General features: G+C 39.2%; 1 protein-coding gene across 1 annotated transcript in view; it reads left to right on the top strand.

The window, feature by feature from the left end:
* The first annotated feature begins 656 nt into the window (after positions 1 to 656).
* TIPRL (TOR signaling pathway regulator) overlaps positions 657 to 22,819 on the top strand; it is a 71,239-nt gene continuing 49,076 nt past the window's right edge. Inside the window, exons 1-4 of the mRNA XM_068964741.1 lie at positions 657 to 854; positions 9,423 to 9,602; positions 10,407 to 10,506; positions 22,121 to 22,252. Coding sequence (XP_068820842.1) covers positions 751 to 854; positions 9,423 to 9,602; positions 10,407 to 10,506; positions 22,121 to 22,252 — 516 coding nt within the window. The 5' untranslated portion in view covers positions 657 to 750. The remainder of the gene's footprint in view (positions 855 to 9,422; positions 9,603 to 10,406; positions 10,507 to 22,120; positions 22,253 to 22,819) is intronic.

Genomic DNA, 22,819 nt, shown 5'->3' with positions numbered 1-22,819 from the left:
AGGGTCCTAAAAGAGTGGGACTTAGCGACTAAACAATTGCCAAGCATGCACAGAACAGCATTGCAACGGTGGATGTGGCACCAGATCTCCAGTGTTATTTCCACTATAACAGAGGCTTAGGTAATAGCTAGACCAGGACAGTCTTGAAATGTCTGAAGGATGAAATTTTTGAAAGACGTCTAAGTCAATAGTAGGTAGAGGTCCACTTGTCTTACCGCACTTGATGCTGAACCTCCTAAACTCTAAGTGATTTTAAAACTTTGTCCTCAACGGAAAAATATTGGGCATTTCCTCTACACCAATTCAGTAACACGCAAGGTAGTTCACTGCTTTGCAAGGTCTACCAAGATCACGTCGGATTCTCCAAACTGGGCTTCCCCTGAAGGGGCCAAGATGATGTCATCCAATGATGTGCGCGCCTCTAACCACTTCCCCTGCTGCCGAAGCCTCGCCCCTCAGCATTTTCCCCCGACCTTTTTCAGGTGCGTCGTGACGTAAGACGTGGGTCACATAACCTCGGCAACTGGTCCCGGAAGCAAAAAGTCGAGGGACGGAGAAGGAGGCGGAAAGGAGGGCCTGCGTCCGTGTCGCCGGCAGGGGGCGGGGTGGGGCGGAGCCGGGCATGGTAACCGCTCGGAAGTCTAGGCTGCTGGGTTGGAGGGAGGAGGAGGGACCGGTATCTGCCGCCGCTGCTGCTGCCGCCGGTGCTCCAACCTGTTCCGTGTGGCCCACGCTGGCCTTGCCGCGGCCATGATGATCCACGGCTTCCAGAGCAGCCACCAGGACTTCTCCTTCGGGCCGTGGAAGCTAACGGCGTCCAAGACCCACATCATGAAGTCGGCGGATGTGGAGAAGTGAGGCTCTAGGGCTGGGATCGGGGTGCGGGCCTTGGAGCTCGGCCTGGGCGGGAGGCAGAGCGAGGCCCGCGAAGCCCCAGCCCTCCTCTAGGGCGGAGGCTCGTGTCCCTCCGGACGGGACCTTTGAATTGACAACACCAGGAAATATTCCTGTCACCACTTCCTGTCCTTCGGTTCGGGTTCGCCAGGCTCTGGGTTCGTGAACAGTCACCCCGCCGGGGTTTGAGTAGAGCATGCCTGTTCTGGTGGACTGCCCCGTCCCGTAGGTCTCTACCTGCCAAAGCCGGTTCCACCTTTAGACTATTTCTGGGTGGCTGTGACCTGTTTTCTTGAGGGTTAATAACGGGGGTGGTATATATACTTGGTTTTTAATATGTCAGGTGCCATGCCAGGCGCTGGAGATATAGAAGATGAAAGCCTCTTCCTCGAGGAATTCACAGTCTTGTGAGAGAGACAGACAGTTGTACAGTGTGAATTATAGAGGTATACCTGCAGGGTTATTTGGGATTTTTTTTTTTTTTTTCCTGATGGGGAGGAACAAGGCATCCGGGAAATTGAGATGCCTGAAATGGATCTTAATAAAGTCGGTGGGATGGGGTGGGGCTGGGCTCGTGTGTAGCGCCGCAGGGCCAGTGAAAGTGACAACTGTGAGGCGTTTTGTGATGTCCGAGCTGAATCTTGACAAGGTTTGGGGAGGTCCAGGGGGACGTGGAAAGCCAGGGGAGTCAGAGAGAGTGGGAGGCATGAAGAACAGTTCCTGTGTGATTAGAGCATGAGCTATCAGAAGGGAAGAACTGCAGTGAGAAGCCAGTGGCAGATAGAGTCGTGAGCAGCGAAGATACCACTGACAGAACTTTTATGCCAGGTTAAGGAGTTTTGTTTGATTTCATCTGACTACCACCAGGTGTTATTTTATGCTAAGGGACGACATTATCAGATGTACACTTTGAAGGATCTGAACATGATGTGGCGGTTGGATTGGAGGGCTGCAGGACCGGGTAAAGAGACCAGTTAGAAGGGTAGAGAGGAGAGGAGAGGTTTTAGAGATTAAGTGATTTGATGGTTACTTGATAGGAGGAGTAAGGGTAAAAGGAAGAATCTATACCCTTGGCAAGATTTCTGGCTTGGGTTATGCATGGAAAGTTTTGCCATTGGATATGGTGAGAAATACAGTAGGAAGAGCAGTTGGGGGCAGGTGTTGGATGGAGGATGAGTTTAGTTTGTTGAAATATGAATTGAGTGTAGTTTATAAAGTGGAGATGTCTTAGGCACTTATCTTGGAGCTTAAAAAAGATGACTTATTTATGGTTTTATGTTTGGGAATCATCAGTTGGTACCTGGAGGCTTGAGAGTGAATTAAGATTGTCTAGAAATCATCCAGAAGAAAAGGAAAAGGTCATGAGGTGAAAATCTAGGGAGCAATGACAGATTTAGGCAGAGGAGAGTGACCAGAAGAGAGTTTGAAAGGATGTTTAGTATCATAATTAGTGATACTTCTTGCAGAGTCACTAAGAAAAATTTTGTTTCATCCCACCCCAGGCTGAGTTATTCTCTGAGTTTTCCTCTGTGTATAACTTTCTGCTACATATTGCACCATATATATAATTGTGCTGTATATTAGGCTGGTGCAAACCTAATTGTGATTTCGGATTGTGAATTTTAAATCATTGTAACTAGGCTCAAGCACATCTTTATTAATCAGAATAGGAACCATTACAATCATCACATTTTTACCTATGAGAAATGTTTGTTTATTTCTGTAGTTTAAAAATCTGTGCTTTGGGATTCAGCGATGAACTTTTGGTAGCATTTTCTGCCTCCTGCTGGTTGTGGAAGCATTTTCCCTGCAAAAAGTTGAGATGCTTGGAGAAGTGGTAGTCAGTTGGTGAGAGGTTAGGTGAATATGGTGGATGAGGCAAAACTTGGTAGCCCAATTCATTCAACTTTTGAAGCATTGGTTGTGCAACCTACAGTCAGGCGTTGTGGAGAAAATTGGGTCTTTCGTGTTGACCAGTGCTGGCTGCACCCTTTGCACTTTTAAATGCACCTCATGAATTTGCTGAGCATACATCTCAGATGTAATGGTTTCCCCCGGATTTAGAAAGCTGCAGTGGATTGGACTGGCAGCAGACCACCAAACAGTGACTGTAACCTTTTTTTTCTGATGCAAGTTTGGCTTTGGGAAGTGCTCTGGACAATCACTGAGCTGATTGTTGCTGGTTGTTGTGTATTAATATTTAAGTGAATTAGGAAACTTTTGAATTAATAATGGCTCAGACGGTAAAGAATCTGCCTGCAGTAAGAGACCTGGGTTCGATCTCTGGGTTGGGAAGATCCCCTGGAGAAGGAAATGGTAACCCACTCCAGTATTTTTGCCTGGAGAATTCTATGGACAGAGGAACCTGGTGGGTTACAGTCCATGAGGTCATAAAGAGTCGGACACAACGGAGCAACTAATGCTTTCGCTTTTCTTTGAATTAGTGAAATTTCCTCTAATGAATTAAGGCATGTTAATCCTGTAAAGGCTTCCTGTCTTCTTGGCCTTATAAATTTGTTGTTGTTCAGTTGCTCAGTCGAATCGGACTCTTTGTGACCCCCATGGACTGCAGCACACCAGGCTTCCCTGTCCTTCACTAACTCCCAGAGTATGCTCAAACTTGTCTCCATTGAGTTGGTGATGCCATCCAACCATCTTGTTCTATGTCGTCCTCTTCTCCTCCTGCCTTCAATCTTTCCCAGCATCAGGGTCTTTTCCAAAGAGTAGGCTCTTTGCATCAGGTGGCCAAAGTATTGGAGCTTCAGCTTCAGCATCAGTCCTTCCAGTGAATATTCAGGATTGATTTCCTTTAGGATTGACTGGTAAATCAATCTCCTTGCAGTCCAAGGGTCTCTCGAGAGTCTTCTCCAGCACCATAGCTCAAAAGCGTTAATTCTTTGGCGCTCAGCCTTCTTTATGGTCCAGCTCTCACAGCCAGACATGACTACTGGAAAAACCATAGCTTTGACTAGACAGACATTTGTCGGCAAAGTGATGTCTCTGCTTTTTAATATGCTGTCTAGACTTGTTATAGCTTTTCTTCGAAGGAGCAAGTGTCTTTTAATTCCTGGCTTCAGTCACCATTTGCAGTGATTTTGGAGTCCAGGAAAATAAAGTCTGTCATTATTTCCATTGTTTCCCCATCTATTTGCCATGAAGTGATGGGATTGGATGCCATGATCCTAGTTTTTTGAATGCTGAGTTTTAAGCAGCTTTTTCACTCTCCTTTTTCACCTTCATCAAGAGGCTCTTTAGTTCCTCTTTGCTTTCTGCCATCAGGGTGGTGTCATCTGCCTATATGAGGTTATTGACATTTCTCCTGGCAATCTTGATTCAGGCATGAGCTTCATCCAGCATTTTGCATGATGTACTCTACATATAAATTTAGAAGCAGGGGCTTCCCTGGTGGCTCAGCTGGTAAAGAATCCACCTGCGATGTGGGAGACCCTGGTTCGATCCCTCTGTTGGGAACTCCAGTATTCTGACCTGGAGAATTCCATGGACTGTATAGTCCGTGGGGTTGCAAAAAGTCAGACACAACTGAGCGACTTTCACTAGCACTAACTAGCACTAAGCAGGGTGACAATATACAGCCTTGACGTACTCCTTTCCCTATTTTGAACCAGTCTGTTGTTCCATGTTGGGTTCTAACTGCTGCTTCTTGACCTGCATACAGGTTTCTCAGGAGGCAGGTAGGGTGGTCTGGTATTCCCAACTCTTCAAGAGTTTTCCAGTTTGTTGTGATCCACACAGTCAAAGGCTTTAGCGTAGACAATGAAGCAGATGTTTTTCTGGAATTCCCTTGCTTTCTCTATGATCCAGTGGATGTTGGCAATTTGATCTCTGGTTCCTCTTCCTTTTCTAAAGCCAACTTGTACTTCTGGAAGTTCTTGGTACATGTACTATTGAAGCCTAGCTTGGAGGACTTTGAGCATTTGCTAGCATGTGAAATGAGTAGTTGTATGGCAGTGTGAGCATTCTTTGGCATTGCCCTTCTTTGGGATTGGAATGAAAACCGACCTTTTCCAGTCCTGTGGCCACTGCTGACTTTTCTTTGACCTTATAAATAGGCTTGCTGCGGCTGCTGCTGCTGCTAAGTCACTTCAGTCGTGTCTGACTCTGTGTGATGGCATAGACGGCAGCCCACTAGGCTCTGCCGTCCCTGGGATTACCTGTTTGTTACAAAGAGTAAAATTTGCCATCAAAAATGGGGTTAAGATATTCTGTTTGGCCTGTGTTCAAGATACTCTGAATTTAGGACGTTTGAAGAAATGTAAGTTATTGGCAGGTATTCTTTTGACATGTATATAACTGGAGTATTTCAGAGGACTACCAGATTTTTTCAGGTATGTTGGGAAAATCCACAGAATCACATCTTATATTAGGTTATATTTCATATGTACTTTGCAGTGGTTGCAGCTTATTTATATCTAATCTTTTTATGAAATGTTTATTCTGATTATAATCCATCCTATTAAAAAAAATAATCCATCCTATTTAGTCTTTTAAGTATTTAATATTCTTTTTTAAAAAATTTTGTTTTATTGTGGTAAAAACACTTAATATGAATTCTACCCTCCTGACAAATTCATAAATGTAGAATGCATTATTTTTGGCTATAGGGACAGTGTTGTACAGCAGATCTCTAGAAGTTATTCATCTTGTTTGCCTGAAATTTACACCTATTGATTAGCAACCTGTTTCTCCCTTCCTCCAGCCCTAGGCAACTACCATTTCACTCTTTGATTCTGTGAATAAGTGGACTCACGTAGTGTCTGTCTTCCTAGGACTGGTTTGTTTTACTTAGCATAATGTTCTTAGGTTCATACATGCTGTCACAGATTGCAGAATTTCCTGCTTTTAAAAGGCTGCATAATATTCCATTGTATATATAAACCATATTTTCTTTTCTCTCTTTTTTAAAAATAATACTTTCGCTGTCTGTCATGTCTATGGCATTTGCATGGGATATTGATCTCTCTAGTATTTGTTATTTTCTATTTCCTAATAACAAAATAATAAATTTTACTTAAATTTATGATGAAAATTAATGGTATCAGGTATCACCCTAAAGATGTGCAACTTAAAATGTTAGATCACTGATATGTGCTTATATACATAAACACAGAGATCTGATGAATATACAGTGTGCCTGATTTTTTCCCTTACTGTTGTAGCATAAGCATTTTCAACATTATTATATTCTCCTTTTAAATATTTTTAATGATTCCATAATGTTTTATCATTTGGATAGACAATTGTTTGTGTGCTCAGTTGCTCAGTCATGTCTGTCTTGTGACTCCCTGGACTGTAGCCTGCCAGGCTCCTCTGTTCAAGGAATTTTCCAGGCAAGAATATTGGAGTGGGTTACCATTTCTACCCCAGGGGAATCTTCCTGACCCAGGGATCGAACCCGTTTCTCTTACATCTCCTGCATTGGCAGGTGGATTCTTTACCACTGCACCATCTGGGAAGCCCAGACAATAGTTTACATAACTGCTTATTTCCTTATCGTTAGATTATTTCTTTACTGTTATAAGTGAGATGATTATGTGTATTAATGTATGTAGTTTTTTTCTTCCCTGCACTGGGGATTGTTTCTTTATTACAGATTTCCCCAAGCTGATATTTTGAGTCAAAGAATATAAATTTGATTAAATTTTGGTACTTTTTTCTTAATTTTTGCCCCAGGGTGGAATGTAAATTGACATAGTTCTTCTGAAAATCTAAGTGAGCAAGTGCTGGTTTCCCTCAGTGGGTGTATTTGCTTTTTTCATTATCACCTTTTAAAGCTTGCAACAAGTTGAGAATTTTCCTGGCAAAGGTGTTTTCCTATAAGAAACAGCAGCTTTAATTTTTTAGTTTTTAAAATTTTTTTAGTGTTTTTTTCTTTGCTTCATAGCCAAAATTAATATAATTGTTATGTGAGAACAGAAAATTCACCAGAGATAGGAAGCTTATGGAAACATGGGGCTGTGGTACATTAACTTCTCTTCTGGGCAGTCATGGTAAAATTAGAACCCATCTTCATTCTTAAAAGTGGTGAGGCTTTGATGATCCAGGAATGAAGTAGATGTTTCTACTATCAATATTTTTTACATTTAAAGTTTAAATAATTTGTTTATGCATGTTTTTTATAATACTTGATTGGTATGTCTAGTTAGGAATAGATTTAAAGCAACTGGAAAGAGGATAATTGTGGTCTTGGGATATGCATAGATCTTTTGTTAGCTTTATGTAAAAATACATTCTGTAATATATTGTTTCACCTTACCTAACCTGTATAGCTATATAGCTTTCAAAAATCTGGAAGTCTTGGGAAAAAGAAAAAGAAAACCTAATCTGCTGAAGTAGCTGTCATAGACCACTTGCACTAAAATCCTGTGTTTTGTTCAGGATCCATTAGAACTTCATTCAAAGCATTTTTAAACTTTGGACTCTATTGCATAATTTATAACTGTATTAGAAATGTAAGGAAGGAGAAAAGATCCCTACAGTCTCTTTGCCCTAATAAATGAATTATTATTATTTTTCCTGTTCTCTTTTTTTTCATTATGCAGTTTAAAGACGTGTGATTATTTGCTTTTTCCAGCCTTTGATAGGTTAAAACAAAATAAAAAGGGATGAGGGTGTTTCAGGGGAGATACCTACATTTCTAGAGCAGCTAGAGGTATAAACCCTCAGTTGAACTTGAGGACCTTGTCTTAACAAGTTTGTTAAATATGATGATCTTTGATCAGTAGGAAAAGGTGAAATAACATTTTAAAGGTTTTATTTGTGAACAAAGTATATAATAGTTTTTGAAGATTTTCTGAAAGCAATAAAATTGAAAAATTGATATAAAAGCTAATTAGAAAATTGCTTCCATGGAGCCTCTGTGTTAGTTATGCTTTCAGGTTGCAAGGAAAAGAGAATCTCTGCCCCACCTCTCAGCCCCCTTCCTATCCCTGTCCACCTTGGTTGCCTTGAGTGCTGAGAATTTAATAGTACATGAAGAAATAATTAAACACAGGATTTAGCTCAGAAAATGAACAGTTCTTATGACCAAAACAACTATAGATGTCTCTAATCTCCTTATTATCCTTATTTTTTAGTTTCTCCTTTGCTCTGTCTGCTTCTCTGGCTGTTACTTAAAATGTTCACTCTCCCCTCACTACCTCATGGTTCTGTGTCATGCCGTATCTCTTGGTTTGTGCTTTATTTAACTGTCATCCAAACTTATGAAAAGAGGGATCAGAATAAATTTAATTGGCCATTATTCAATTCAGCATGACTGTATTGGGCAGAGTTCTCAGGCTAAAATTCAGGGATTCCTGCCAGCCCGTAGATAATTGCCCTTGTTTGAGAAGCTGAACTTTCATCCCTAAACTGAAAGTCCTGTTTGTAACTGAGGTGATAGGGTTGTAAGGCATGGTAACCTATACATAAGGGGCTTCCCTGGTGGCTCAATGGTAAAGGATCCACCTACCAATGCAAGAGACACAGGTTCAATCCCTGGGTCAGAAAGATCCCCTGGAGAAGGAAATGGCAACCCGCTTCAGTATTCTTGTCTGGGAAATGCCAGAGACAGAGGACTCTGGTAGGCAAAAGAGTTGGACATAACAACTAAACAACAACAACAAAAAACCTATCCATAGCGTTACTTTTTTCAGAAGTAACTAGTAGCCACTTAAAAGTCTTTAAAACAGGGGTTACAAACTCAGCTTTCTAAAGAGTCAAGGGGACTGGTGAACCAGCAAGCTCATACCCCACGTAAAGAGAGAAGCCTCTGCTCTGTTCCAGCCAGTTGGTGTCATGTGGAAATACAGGTGCAGTATTGGCCAAATCTTCCTCTTTATTTTCCAAAGAGAAACCAAAAGTCCAGATTTCTCAAAAATCTCTCAATTTTTATTGGCAACTCAATAATTTTGCCAGTTATTTCAAATATTAAAAAAGTATTCTGTGTAGGCTAGTCGTAACATATCTGTGAGTTAATAATTTGTGATCTTGGCCTCATAGTAGGTCTAATATAACTTTTCTTGTGTAATAAGACTAGCCAGTTGAGGTCCAAATTTTTATAAAGCAGTCCAGTATAATGGAAAGAGGCCTAGTTTTACCACTTACTACCTCTGTGATTACAGTTAGCTGCTTAAGTTCTCTGAGCCTTTCTTAGCTTGCAGGGTAGTTTTGAGGCTCAGATTCAATTCTCTCAGACTTGTCTTTGATCATCCTACCTTAAATGGTACCCCTGCATTGCTTTGCTTCAATTTTCTTGTATCACCTATTACTAGCTGACATTATATTATGTATTTTTTGTATGTTTGTTTATTACTTATCTTATTATTTAGTCCACTACCTAGTACAAGGCCAAAAAGGTATATACAAAGACAATGGATGATGAAAGCATTTCTAGACTTCACAACTATATCATCTTATTAAATCATATATTATTTAACTCATTTAGGAGTAGAAGGTATTCTATGGAGATCAAAAGGAAACAAAAGTGCCAACAGTGATATAAAATAATCCTGACTTTTGATTATGCATAGGTTAGCTGATGAATTGCATATGCCATCTCTCCCTGAAATGATGTTTGGAGACAATGTTTTAAGAATCCAGCATGGCTCTGGCTTTGGAATTGAGTTCAATGCTACAGATGCATTAAGATGTGTGAACAACTACCAAGGAATGCTTAAAGTAGCCTGTGCTGAAGAGTGGCAGGAAAGCAGGTGAGATCCTGGGCAGCTATGGGTTGAAATAGAAAAGAGTTGAAAAAGTATTCAGTTGTGATATTTTATTAGAATGAAGGACTAGTATTATTATTAAATTTGATAGTTGAATCATTCTGCTGCTGCTGCTGCTAAGTCGTGTCAGTCGTGTCCGACTCTGTGCGACCCTAGAGACTAGAGTTCATTTTTCTCATTTATAAAAGAGATTAATTACTACCCCCTTTTTAGTACTTCTTGAGTTAAATTGAATGATAGTTGAGGTGAGCGATGGAAGGTTTAGTTTTTTGAGCTTTCAGTGTTCTTTAGTGAAGACACATTACACTGTGTACTTCCTGGTTTTGAAGAAAAATGTTTGCTTATGATTTGCATTGAAAATCTAAGGAGCATTGAAATCAAGAAAAATGAAAAATGTATTTTATTTCATAATCTAATCTAGAGCTATTTATTTTGTTCCTGTTATGTATTAGGTTCTTTGAAAACAGTATAAACCTTTAAACCATGTCCTTAGGCAGTGTACAGATTAATTGGGGAGACTACGTTATCAATTCATGACAGGTTAAATAACAATACATGTACAGAAAAGCTAAGAAAGATCTTATATTAGTGAATTTTGACAACTATATTTGTTTATTAATAGGATATTTTATATTATGTATAGAATGTAATTTGGTGTGATGCATGAATACTACAGTCCATGGGGTCACAAAAGAGTTGGACACGACTTAGCAGCTAAACAACAAAACGAATACAGATGTTCTATATTCTACCTCACTGAATCTGATCCTTCTCATTTTGGTATTTGAGGACGGAGGGTGAACACTCTAAAGAGGTTATTAAACCATATGATTGGACCTATACAACGGATTATAAGGGAACATTACTTGGAGAATCACTTAAGTTAAAGGTAAATCTTATTTTTTGCTTCTATGAATCATTGATTGCTTTGGATAGTCTCAATGTTAAAGCTTTCTAGTAATGGGTTATTTTATGCTGCTACTTTCATCCTACTTACTTTGTATTGTGGGAGGCTTTGGAACCTAATGTGAGGGAATTTTGCTCATTGATTATCAGCACAAAATAAAAGAAGGCCATAGTGGAACAATTTTTATTAAAAATATGGTTGTAGTAGCTGGCGGATTACCTTAATGTTACTATGTAATATCAAGGAGCATTAAAATGTATTGTCCTTGGTGTACTGTATTAGGTGATTTAGACAAACCCTGCTAGCTAGTAGCTTGCAGTTTTACAGATAAACAGATATGTGGGCAGGTAGGAATTTTGGTCAGACAACTGGGATTATTTTCCTGTCTGCACTATGTGTGAATCAGGTATGACTTTAAGCAAGTTATTTAGTCTGTCTGATTCTATGTTACCAGTAAATTGGATAAAACAGAAATATCTACCTTATAGCAGAATTTTGATGTAAAATTATCTGTGGAAGTTTTCAGTGAATTCTAAAACTCTGTATTGATGTTAAGCTGCATCTGTCTAAGACCTGCTTAACAAGAAATTCACTTCATGGTAAATGACACTAGGAATGTGGAACCGGCAGGCCTCATATTGGGAGCTTAGCTACTAGAGTCATGGATACAGCAGAGTACAGACAAATAATCTCTCCACTACAGTCTATTGGGGGAGGAAGGTTATTCTAGTCTGTTAATACTTCATAGATTAATATTCCCTCTTTTCATTCCTGATTGAAAAATGTGTAGACCATTTGCTATTTCATTGCAGAAAGTGAGGAAATGAGAATTTGTTTTACCTTATGCAATAATAATGATGACTTTCTTTGTGGGAGACAAGGAGTGTGAGAGCAGTAGGAGGTGAAAGGCATATACTCAGTACTCTTCATTGGCACTTCAGCCTGTCATCTGATTTGTTCTAAGGTGTTGCTGACAAATGTCAGTATGATCAACCACTCATTAGTGGTAAGGAGCTGAGGCTTTGGCAGACCTTAGTTCAAATCTCAGCACCAGTACTTAATAGCTTGGAAAAGCAATTTAATCTTTGCTAAGCCTTTGGGCTTCCCTGATAGCTCATTTGGTAAAGAATCCGCCTGCAATGCAGGAGACCCGAGTTCAATTTTTGAGTCCGGAAGATCCGCTGGAGAAGGGATAGGCTACCCACTCCAGTATTCTTGGGCTTCCCTTGTGGCACAGCTGGTAAAGAATCTGCCTGCAATGTGGGAGACCTGGGCTCCCTCCCTGGGTTGGGAATATCCAGTATTCTGGCATCGAGAATTCCATGGACTGTATAGTTCTTGAGATCACAAAGAGTCGGACACGACTGAGTGCCTTTCACTTTCACTTTCAAGCCTTGGGTAAACTAAGGATAATATCAGTTGTGATGTAGTAAAGAATATAGGTATTAAGTGTTTATAGCACAGTGTCTGTTAACACAATAAGATCTTAATAGCAGCTGCTATTATTATAGTAACATATTTCAAATGTCAAGTAAATATTATTGAAATACCAAAAATAAAAGTAGATATATTGTCTAAATAGTATTTCCCTCTTGCTTTATGATCTAAATAGAGTTGATGAATGTGTTCCTTTGTTGCCTTAAAAAATAGTGACTGTTTTCCAGGTAAAATTGTTAGGTCTTTGTTGTTTAATTCTCAAAATAAACTTGTTAGATAGGCATTATTATCCTCATTTTGTAGATGAAAAAATGGGTTTAAAATCTTTAAGTATGTATCTCTTAGTAAGGTAACACTGATGCTAGAACTTATTGTTAAGCACATTTGTTATATGTGGAAGATCACTTTCATAGGAACATATTTTACATTTAACTTTGTTTTAATACCTAAGGATTTTTTGACCTATAATATATATATTTTTTGACCTGTAATATTATTTGAGATTTTTAATTATTTAATCCTTCAGCTGTTCCTCAGAACACTTATTCAGAAGCCCTAGTATATATAGGAAGTGTATGCCAGTGTAGGAGAAGGTATTTTATATGTACAGTAAGAGTATCAGAGAATGAGGCATTAGAATGAAGCCTTTCCTTTGCCCTTAAATTTTTGCTTTTTAGTTGCTGGTGGCTTCTGGTGTGTGTGTATATTTAATGTTTTCTCACTCTTCAGATTGTTTAACCCATTACCCTGAGTTGTATCATGGTGTAAGAGGAGAGAGAGCCAGTCACGGAGTAATACTGACCTCGCTGTATTCATACCCAGCCTTGTCATTTGTTGTCTGGGCTACAATGGGCGCTTCTCTCAGATTACGGTATGAGAATATTATGAGAAAACAGGTCAAATGCATAATATGTACCTGGCCCATAGTAACCTATCAACATTTGGCCGTTTTTTTTTTCTTTCCTATAAAATAAATGGGCTTCCTTGATAGCTCAGTTGGTAAAGAATCTGCCTGCAATGCAGGAGACCCCAGTTCGATTCCTGAGTCAGGAAGATCCGCTGGAGAAGGGATGGGCTACCCACTCCAGTATTCTTGGGCTTCCCTTGTGGCTCAGCTGGTAAAGAATCTGCCTGCAATGCGGGAGACCTGGGTTTGATCCCTAGGTTGGAAAGATCCCCTGGAGAAGGGAAAGGCTACCCACTCCTGTATTCTGGCCTGGAGAAATCCATGAACTATATAGTCATGGGGTTGCAAGGAGTTGGACATTACTGAGCAACTTTCACTTATTAAATAAATAAATTGGATATACAGGAAGATAGAAGTACAAGGCTGCCTCTTCTATTGATACTGTATTTTAGGAATAAAACATGCTTAGTGTGCATGCATTTTAAAAAGTTTTTTTTTTTTTAAAGCACATTGGAACATTTGCCCAGTTATTTTAGTATGATTCAGTATCTTAAATTTTCTTTTTCTTTTTTCCTTTTGATAAAAATATATATAACATAAAACTATCTTAGTTATTTTCAAACATATTAATTAGTGTTAAAGTATATTTATGCTGTTGTGCCACCAATCTCCAGAACTTCTTCCTCTTTAAAAACAGAAAATCTATACCTATTAAACATCAACTTCTCCATTTCTTCCTTCTTCAGCACCTGGCAACTGCCATTCTCCTTTCTGTTTTTGTGAATTTGACTACTTTAGATACCTCATGTAAGTGGAACCATACATTGCCTTTTTATGACTGGCTTATGTCACTTAGCACAATGTCCTCAAGGTTTATCCATGTTGTGGCATGTGTCAGACTTCCCATCCTTTTTAGGGCTGGTAATATTCCATTGCATGTATATACATTTTGTTCTTCCATTCACTTGCCAGTGAGCATTTGGGTTGCTTTTACCTCTTGGCTATGGTGAATAGTGCTGCTATGAACATAGGTGTGCAAATATCTCTTCAGAATTCTGCTTTCGTTTGTTTGAGTGTATACCCAGAAGTGGAATTGCTGGATCACATGGTAATAATTCTATTTTTAATTTTTTGAGGAACCTCTGTACTGTTTTCCATAGTAGCTGTACCATTTCACATTCCACCAGCAGTGTGTGCCTTTGACTGTGTGGATGACAATAAACTGTGGAAAATTCTGAAAGAGGAGAATACCAGACCACCTAACCTGCCTCTTGAGAAATCTGTATGCAGATCAGGAAGCAACAGTTAGAACTGGACATGGAACAACAGACTGGTTCCAAATAGGAAAAGGAGTACGTCAAGGCTGTATATTGTCACCCTGCTTATTTAACTTATATGCAGAGTACATCATGAGAAACTCTGGGCTGGAAGAAGCACAAGCTGGAATCAAGATTGCCGGGAGAAAGATCAATAACCTCAGATATGCAGATGACACCACTCTTATGGCAGAAAGTGAAGAGGAACTCAAAAGCCTCTTGATGAAAGTGAAAGAGGAGAGTGAAAAAGTTGGCTTAAAGCTCAGCATTCAGAAAACGAAGATCATGGCATCCAGTCCCATCACTTCATGGGAAATAGATGGGGAAACAGTGGAAACAGTGTCAGACTTTATTTTTTTGGGCTCCAAAATCACTGCAGATGGTGACTGCAGCCATGAAATTAAAAGACGCTTACTCCTTGGAAGGAAAGTTATGACCAACCTAGATAGTATATTCAAAAGCAGAGACGTTACTTTGCCGACTAAGGTCCGCCTAGTCAAGGCTATGGTTTTTCCTGTGGTCATGTATGGATGTGAGAGTTGGACTGTGAAGAAGGCTGAGCGCCGAAGAATTGATGCTTTTGACCTGTGGTGTTGGAGAAGACTCTTGAGAGTCCCTTGGACTGCAGGGAGATCCAACCAATCCATTCTGAAGGAGATCAACCCTGGGATTTCTTTGGAAAGAATGATGGTAAAGCTGAAGCTCCAGTACTTTGGACGCCTCATGAGAAGAGTTGATTCATTGGAAAAGACTCTGATGCTGGGAGAGATTGGGGGCAGGAGGAGAAGGGGACGACCCGGGATGAGATGGCTGGATGGCATCACGGACTCAATGGACGTGAGTCTGAGTGAACTCCGGGAGATGGTGATAGACAGGGCGGCCTGGCGTGCTGCGATTCATGGGGTCGCAAAGAGTCGGACATGACTGAGCGACTGAACTGAACTGAACTGAACTGAACTGAGCAGTGTGTGAGAGGTTTTGATTTGCGTTTCCCTAATGACTTGTGATGCTGAGCATCTTTTCATATGCTTGTTGGCCATTTGTATATAATCTTTAATATTTTGAGCTTTAAAAGTAAATTAAGTGGGAGAGGCGGGGGTAATGTGTTGACACAAACATTGGAAATGAGTGGAGTTTGTAAGATAAAAGGCAAGAAGAACACATATGAATACTGTATGCTTTTTGATAGTTGTTTACCACAGAAGCGTAAGTTAACAATTCTGATACTGTTTTAATTTTGCAAGATGAAAAAGTTTTAGAGATCTGTCTGACAACAGTGTGAATATAATTAACACTATTGAACTGTACACTTATAAATGGTTTACATGGTAGATTTCTTGTTACTCATTTTTTCTTGCCAGCAATTAAAAAAAAGTTAAACAAAATTATCATGTAACCCAGCAATTCCACTCCTAGGTATACACTCAAGAGAGAAAACTATATATCCACATGAAAACCTGTATGCAAATATTCATAGCCGCATTACTCATAATAGCTAAAATGTGAAAACTACCCAGATGTTCATCATTGGATAAGCAAAACTGGTATATCTAGACAGTGAAATATTATTTAGTCTTGAAAAGAAACAAAACAGTGATGCATACCTTGGAAATGTTATGCCAAGTGAAAGAAGCCAGATACAAAGTTATATATATATATGATTTTAGAAGGATTTGCAAAACAAATCTATAGAAAAAAACTAGAGTAGTGGCTTCCAGGAAATGCGGGAAGTGGGGAATGGAGACTGCTAGTGGGTATGACAGTTTCTTTTTTGGGGTGATGATATGTTCTGGAATTAGGTAATAGTGATGTCTACACAGTCTTGTGAACATACTAAAAACCAGTGAATTATAGTGTGGGAGTTGTATCTATTTTTCTTGTAAAAGAAAGAAATCACCGTAAAACATAGCAATTTCATGGTGTTTCCTAATGGGATGTACATATCCACACACACTATTTTCAGTAATTTTTGAAAAGGGAATTTAACACTGGGTTCTTAACATTTGCTATTAATTAACTTTATATGATAAATATAAAAGTATTTGTATCAAGTAATTTCCCTATTATAAACCTTCATCTGATGTGAGAGAGTGAGAGACGTTCTCTTGAAGGATGTGACCAAGACTTACTTTTCTTGCAAGGTATCAAGAATATTTTTAGCTTGAATATTTGTACATTTTTAAGCCTTTTAAAAATTGTGAAATAACTTAAGAAAAGTTCCTGAAATATGAAAATACAGTTTAATGTAACCACAGAGTAAAAGAAATAGAACATTGTCATCACCTCCCCCCCACCCCCAGCAGGATTTGCCTGATCATAATCCTGTTTAAAAAGTTTTTCCTAGTATCTTTTTTTAAAAAATTTTTAATTTTACTTTATTTTACTTTACAATACTGTATTAGTTTTGCCATACATTGATATGAATCCACCATGGGTGTACATGCCTTCCCAAACATGAACCCCCCCTCCCACCTCCCTCCTCATAACATCTCTCTGGGTCATCCCCGTGCACCAGCCCCAAGCATGCTGTATCCTGCATCGGACATAGCCTGGCGATTCGTTTTTTACATGATAGTATACATGTTTCAATGCCATTCTCCCAAATCATCCCACTCTCTCCCTCTCCCTCTGAGTCCAAAAGTCCGCTCTACACATCTGTGTCTTTCTTGCTGTCTTGCATACAGGGTCATCATTGCCATCTTTCTAAATTCCACAGTATCTTTTGATATGTCCAACCTTAATTTTATTTCCTTGAAATAAAACTAGTGTGCATTGTTTATAGCTTGGGCCGCGTTATCTTCAGCATTTAGAGTTCCTAGTGTCTATGGGGTCGCACAGAGTCGGACATGACTGAAGCGACTTAGCAGCAGAAGCAGCAGCAGCAGTGTCTTTTATTGTCTTATTTCTGTTGGTTCTGATTTGTGGTGTCTAGACTCCTAATATACCTTATTTTCTTTGAATCCTAGGATGATGATATCTTCCTCCACAGAGTATTTTTATTTATTTCTCATAGGCATTCATAGTCAAGGTCTGCAGTCTTTTTATGTAAAGGATCAGATAGTATATATTACAGGCTGTGAGGACCATAGAGTTATGTTGCAGTTACTCAGCTGTGCTGTTGCAGATGAAAGCAGCCATGGACAATATGCAAACAAGTAGGCACAGCTGTGTTTCAAAAATTTTAATTATGGACATGGAAATTTGAATTTCATATAGTTCTTTATTCATGAAATATTTAAAAAAATTTTCCCCTCAGTCATTTGAAAAAATGTGAAAATGATTCTTAGCTTGCATTCATACAAAACTAGGTGGCAAACCACATTGGCCTGGAAGTCTTAGTTTGCTAAGCTCTTATATGGGATCAGAGCTTGAGGTTTCAGTTCAGTTCAGTTGCTGAGTCGTGTCCGACTCGTTGCGACCCTATGGACTGCAACACACCAGCCCTCCCTGTCCTTCGCCAACTACTGGAGCTTGCTAAAACTCATGTCCTTTGAGTCAGTGATGCCATCCAGCCATCTCATCCTCTGTTGTCCCCTTCTCCTCCTGCCCCCAATCCCTCCCAGCATCAAGGTCTTTTCCAATGAGTCAACTCTTTGCATCAGATGGCCAAAGTATTGGAGTTTCAGCTTTAGCATCAGTCCTTTCAATGAAAACACAGGACTGATCTCCTTTAGAATGGACTGGTTGGATCTCCTTGCAGTCCAAGGGACTCTCAAGAGTCTTCTCCAACACCACAGTTCAAAAGCATCAGTTTTTTGGTGCTCAGCTTCCTTTATAGCCCAACTCTCACATCCGTACATGACTACTGGAAAAACCATACCTTTGAGTATATGGACCTTTGTTGGCAAAGTGATGTCTCTGCTTTTTAATGTTCTGTCTAGGTTGGTCATAGCTTTTCTTTCAAGGAGTAAGCATCTTTTAATTTCATGGCTGCAATCACCATCTGAAGTGATTTTGGAGCTCCCCAAAATAAAGTCTCTCATCTCCCCACTGTTTCCCTATCTACTTGCCACGAAGTGATAGGGCTGGATGCTGTGACCTTAGTTTTCTGAATGTTGTTTTAAGCAACATTTCACTCTCTTCTTTCACTTTCATCAAGAGGCTCTTAGTTCTTCACTTTCTGCCATAAGGGTGGTGTCATCTGCATATCTGAGGTTATTGATATTTCTCCCAGCAACCTTGATCCAGATTTTGCTTCACTTAACCTGGCATTTCACATGATGTACTCTGCATATAAGTTAAATAAGCAGGGTGACAATATACAGCCTTGATGTACTCCTTTCCTGATTTGGAACCAGTTTGTTTTCCATGTCCAGTTCAAACTGTTGCTTCTTGACCTGCATACAGATTTCTCAGGAGGCAGGTAAGGTGGTTTGGTATTCCCATTGCTTTAAGAATTTTCCACAGTTCGTTGTGATCCACACAGTCAAAGGTTTTGGTTTAGTCAATAAAGCAGAAGTAGATGTTCTTCTGGAATTATCTTGCTTTTTCTATGATCCAGTGGATATTGCCCATTTGATTTCTGGTTCCTCTGCCTTTTCTAAATCAGCTTGAACATCTGGAAGTTCATGGTTCATGTGCTATGAAAGCCTGGCTTGGAAAATTTTGAGCATTACTTTGCTAACATGTGAGATGAGTGCAACTGTGCTATAGTTTGGACATTCTTTGTCATTGCCTTTCTTTCGGATTGGAATGAAAACTGACCTTTTCCAGTCCTGTGGCCACTGCTGAGTTTTCCAAATTTGCTGGCATATTGAGTGCAGCACCTTAACAGCATCATCTTTTAGGATTTGAAATAGCTCAACTGGAATTCCATCACCTCTGCTAGCTTTGTTAGTGGTGATGCTTCCTAAGGCCCGCTTGACTTCACATTCTAGGATGTCTGGCTCTAGGTGAGTGATCACACCATCCTGGCTATTTGGGTCATGAAGATCTGTTTTGTATAGTTCTTCAGTGTATTCTGAAGAAGGAAATGGCAACCCATTCCAGTATTCTTGCCTGGAAAATCTCATGGCTGGAGGACCCTGGTAGGCTACAGTCCATAGAGTCACAAAGAGTCGGACACGACTGAGTGACTTCACTTCACTTCACTTCACTTCAGTGTATTATTGCCACCTTTTCTTAGTATCTTCAGTTTCTGTTGGGTCCGTGCCGTTTCTTTTATTGTGCCCATCTTTGCATGAAATGTTCCCTTGCTGTCTCTAATTTTCTTGAAGAGATCTTTAGTCTTTCCCATTCTCTTGTTTTCCTCTGTTTCTTTGCATTGATCATTGAGGAAGGCTTTCTTATCTCTCCTTGCTATTCTTTGGAATTCTGCATTCAAATGGGTATATCTTTCCTTTTCTCCTTTGCCTTTAGCTTAGTGTGCCTGTAATAGAAGACGTTGTGGATCCACTGTAGCACTTTGAGATGTCTTTGCAAAATTGGGAACAGGGCAAGGAATTCTCCAAGGCCTCTGCACCTGGTGAATACTGAACAGTGTCACTTTTCTGGGCTCCAGTCCTCTTCCAGATCTCAGTCCAGTCCTTCTTCACTTCATTGGCTATATAATGCTTTTAAGAAGTTTTTGTTTTTCATCCAGCTTTTTAAATTGCCTTTAGCTTACTTGGGCTTCCCTGACAGCTTAGTTGGTAAAGGATCTGCCTGCAACGCAGGAGACCCCAGTTTGATTCCTGGGTCAGGAAGATCTGCTGGAGAAGGGATAGGCTACCCACTCCAGTATTCTTGGGGTTCCCTTGTGGCTCAGCTGGTAAAGAATCCGCCTGCAATGTGGGAGATGTGGGTTTGATCCCTAGGTTGGGAAGATCTCCTGGAGAAGGGAAAGGCTACCCACTCCAGTATTCTGGCCTGGAGAATTCCGTGGACTGTATAGTTGATAGGCTCACAAAGAGTCCGACACAAGTGAGCAACTTTCACTTTTACCTTTCACTTTCTGCAAGAAAGTTTGTCTAGATGATTTATTTTGACAATGCCAGAAGCCAGAAATGTTCAGTATCTCTTTAAGTTTAGCTGTTTTACCTTTTCAGATGCTTGAATTCAGAGAGGAGGTAAGTGGAGCTGAGGAAGAAAAAAGGCTGAGATATATAAAGTTTTAAACATATTTGTCTTTGTGAATGAAGAAGATAGTATATAGCTAAGTTAAATACTCTTACCTGGTGGCTCAGATGGTAAAGCATCTGTCTACAGTGTGGGAGACCCGGGTTCAATCCCTGGGTTGGGAAGATCTCCTGGAGAAGGAAATGGCAATCCACTCCAGTACTATTGCCTGGAAAATCCCACGGATAGAGGAGCCTGGTAGGCTACAGTCCGTGGGGTTGCAAAGAGTCGGACACGACTGAGTGACTTCACTTTCACTTTGACTTTCAAGCTAAATATAATGAATTTCCCTAATCCATGTGTTATCTAATTATTTTTTGTCTTTCTTTTTCAAACATTTTATGAGAACTTACTTGGCAAAACGGATGGATTCATGTTCACCAATCACTTACTGAAGGCATGTTTGAAATATTAGTGAAACGGCCATTTACTAATGAGATGTAATGGTTAATTTTTGGAAATCAGATGTATCTATAAGGAGGATCTTTCAAATGTGTTCCTTTGAACTAAAACTAAATAAAAAGTAAGGAATTAAAAGTTGTATTTATTTAATACTAACTAAAGTTTTATGCTCTTAGGCAGTCCTGGGGCACCGAGCTTTGTCTTAAATAGATCACAAACATGCAGGTGATGCAAGGCACTGGTCATATGCTGCCCTAAATCCCTATCCCTACCCCTCACCTTCCTTTCGCTCCCTTTAATTTCACCTCCATGTATGATCTCATGTCTGCTGGATGTTGAAACAAAATTGTAAAGAGCTAAAATATCATCTGTAAGTAAATATGGAAGAACTATGGACCTTTTTTTCACCTCTTGGGAATCAAACTGCCAGATTCTTTCATAGCACCCTTTCCTCCTCTGCATTACTTAATAGGGAGCTAAAACCATTTTCCCACAAAGTCTATGTAATCACTTAGCCATCCATTATCATATTTTTCTAATTCTTATCCAGTTTTCTGAAACTACTCTATAAATTTCTTAATTCTATCCTTGAGTGAAAAAAAAAAAAAAGACCTATTCACAGCTTCTAAATAAAGTACAATAATAGCTACCATATACTGAATACTTATAGTTTGACAGGCATTGCTTTGTTGTGTTTATTCATGATACAACTTTTTTAAAGAGTTGGAAAGCTGAACATTTTATAGTAAAAATGAACGTATTTGAATAGTATCACAAAACATACTTTCATGTTACTGTTAAGAGATACTTGGATTTAGTGAATTACTGATGTGACCCACCTTGAGATTGTTGGTGCTTTTGTTGGGTTATATATGTTTGTGTCTGGTAGCTGAAAATAATACTTAAAAAAAAAATAGCCAGTATCCTCTAAAGCTCTTTGGAATGCTAGGAGTTTTCCTTAAAATTTCTCTAAAGTTCTTATTTATCTCAATATTTAAAACACTTTTGTTTGTAGACTTGGAGATAGATCTAAACTATGTAACATCATTCTTATAGGAAAGATTTTTTTAAGTTCCAAAAAATGTCTTATAAGTAGACTTTTATAGCACCAAACTGCTTTGAACTTCTATGATAGTAGTAGTTTATTCATCACATTGACTAATTTTCAGATAGTTAATTTTCTCATAGTCACAATAGAGCAGTTGATTTTACTGTGTTCTATTTCATGATTTGAATGAGATGATGAATTTTGACTGTATTTGTTATGAAGCTATAATATTGGACATTTTCTGTTCTTTGGGGACAAGGTATATATTTCATTTTGTGTGTCTACCTATAACATCAAAATTTAGAACCATGCTCTGGCTATGCAGAAAATATTGGTAGGAAAACTGTTTAATTTTTTTTTACAATCCCATTCTTAAATTTTTTCTTTCAGGTTGTACCTACAACAGATCATATAGATACAGAGAAACTGAAAGCCAGAGAACAGATTAAGTTTTTCGAAGAAGTTCTCCTATTTGAGGATGAACTTCATGATCATGGAGTTTCAAGCCTGAGTGTGAAAATTGTGAGTACTGTGAATTTGTTTAAAATTAACTTCTTTCATTTTTGCTATTGGTTAGAAATATGACTCACTTCAAAACACAGTCTTAACATGATGTCATATAGAGTTTCACTTGAATCTAGGATACATCTTATTAACCTCCATTATAAAATTCACAAAATGTTAGCATATTGCTAAGACTTTAGCAAAGCATTTTTTTTTTTTTTTGTAGGCCCATCTGGTTACTTTGTGGTTTGTTTATTGTTTAATTTGAATGGAAATTAAAGCTTAATTTCCTTTTGTTAGTGAAGTTTCTTTTCTATCATCTGTTTGTTTTTGGCTGTGCTGCGTTTCCGTTGCTCCACGCAGGCTTTTCTGTGGCTGTGGTGAGTGAGGGCTCCTCTCTGCTGTGGCGCACGGTGGCTTCTCTTGCTGCAGAGTGCAGGCCCCAGGTGTACGGGCTTCAGTGGTCGCAGCTTGTGGGCTCTAGAGTGCAGGCTTAGTAGTTGTGGCACAAGGGCTTTTTTAAAAAACAAAACTAATGTATTTATTTTAATTGGAGGATAATTACTTGACAGTATTTTGATGATT

This window comes from Capricornis sumatraensis, chromosome 2 (assembly GCF_032405125.1).
Source record: "Capricornis sumatraensis isolate serow.1 chromosome 2, serow.2, whole genome shotgun sequence".
Taxonomy (NCBI): Eukaryota; Metazoa; Chordata; class Mammalia; order Artiodactyla; family Bovidae; genus Capricornis; species Capricornis sumatraensis.
The sequence above is the reverse complement of the archived record's forward strand: the minus strand, read 5'-3'. Positions and strand labels throughout refer to the sequence as shown.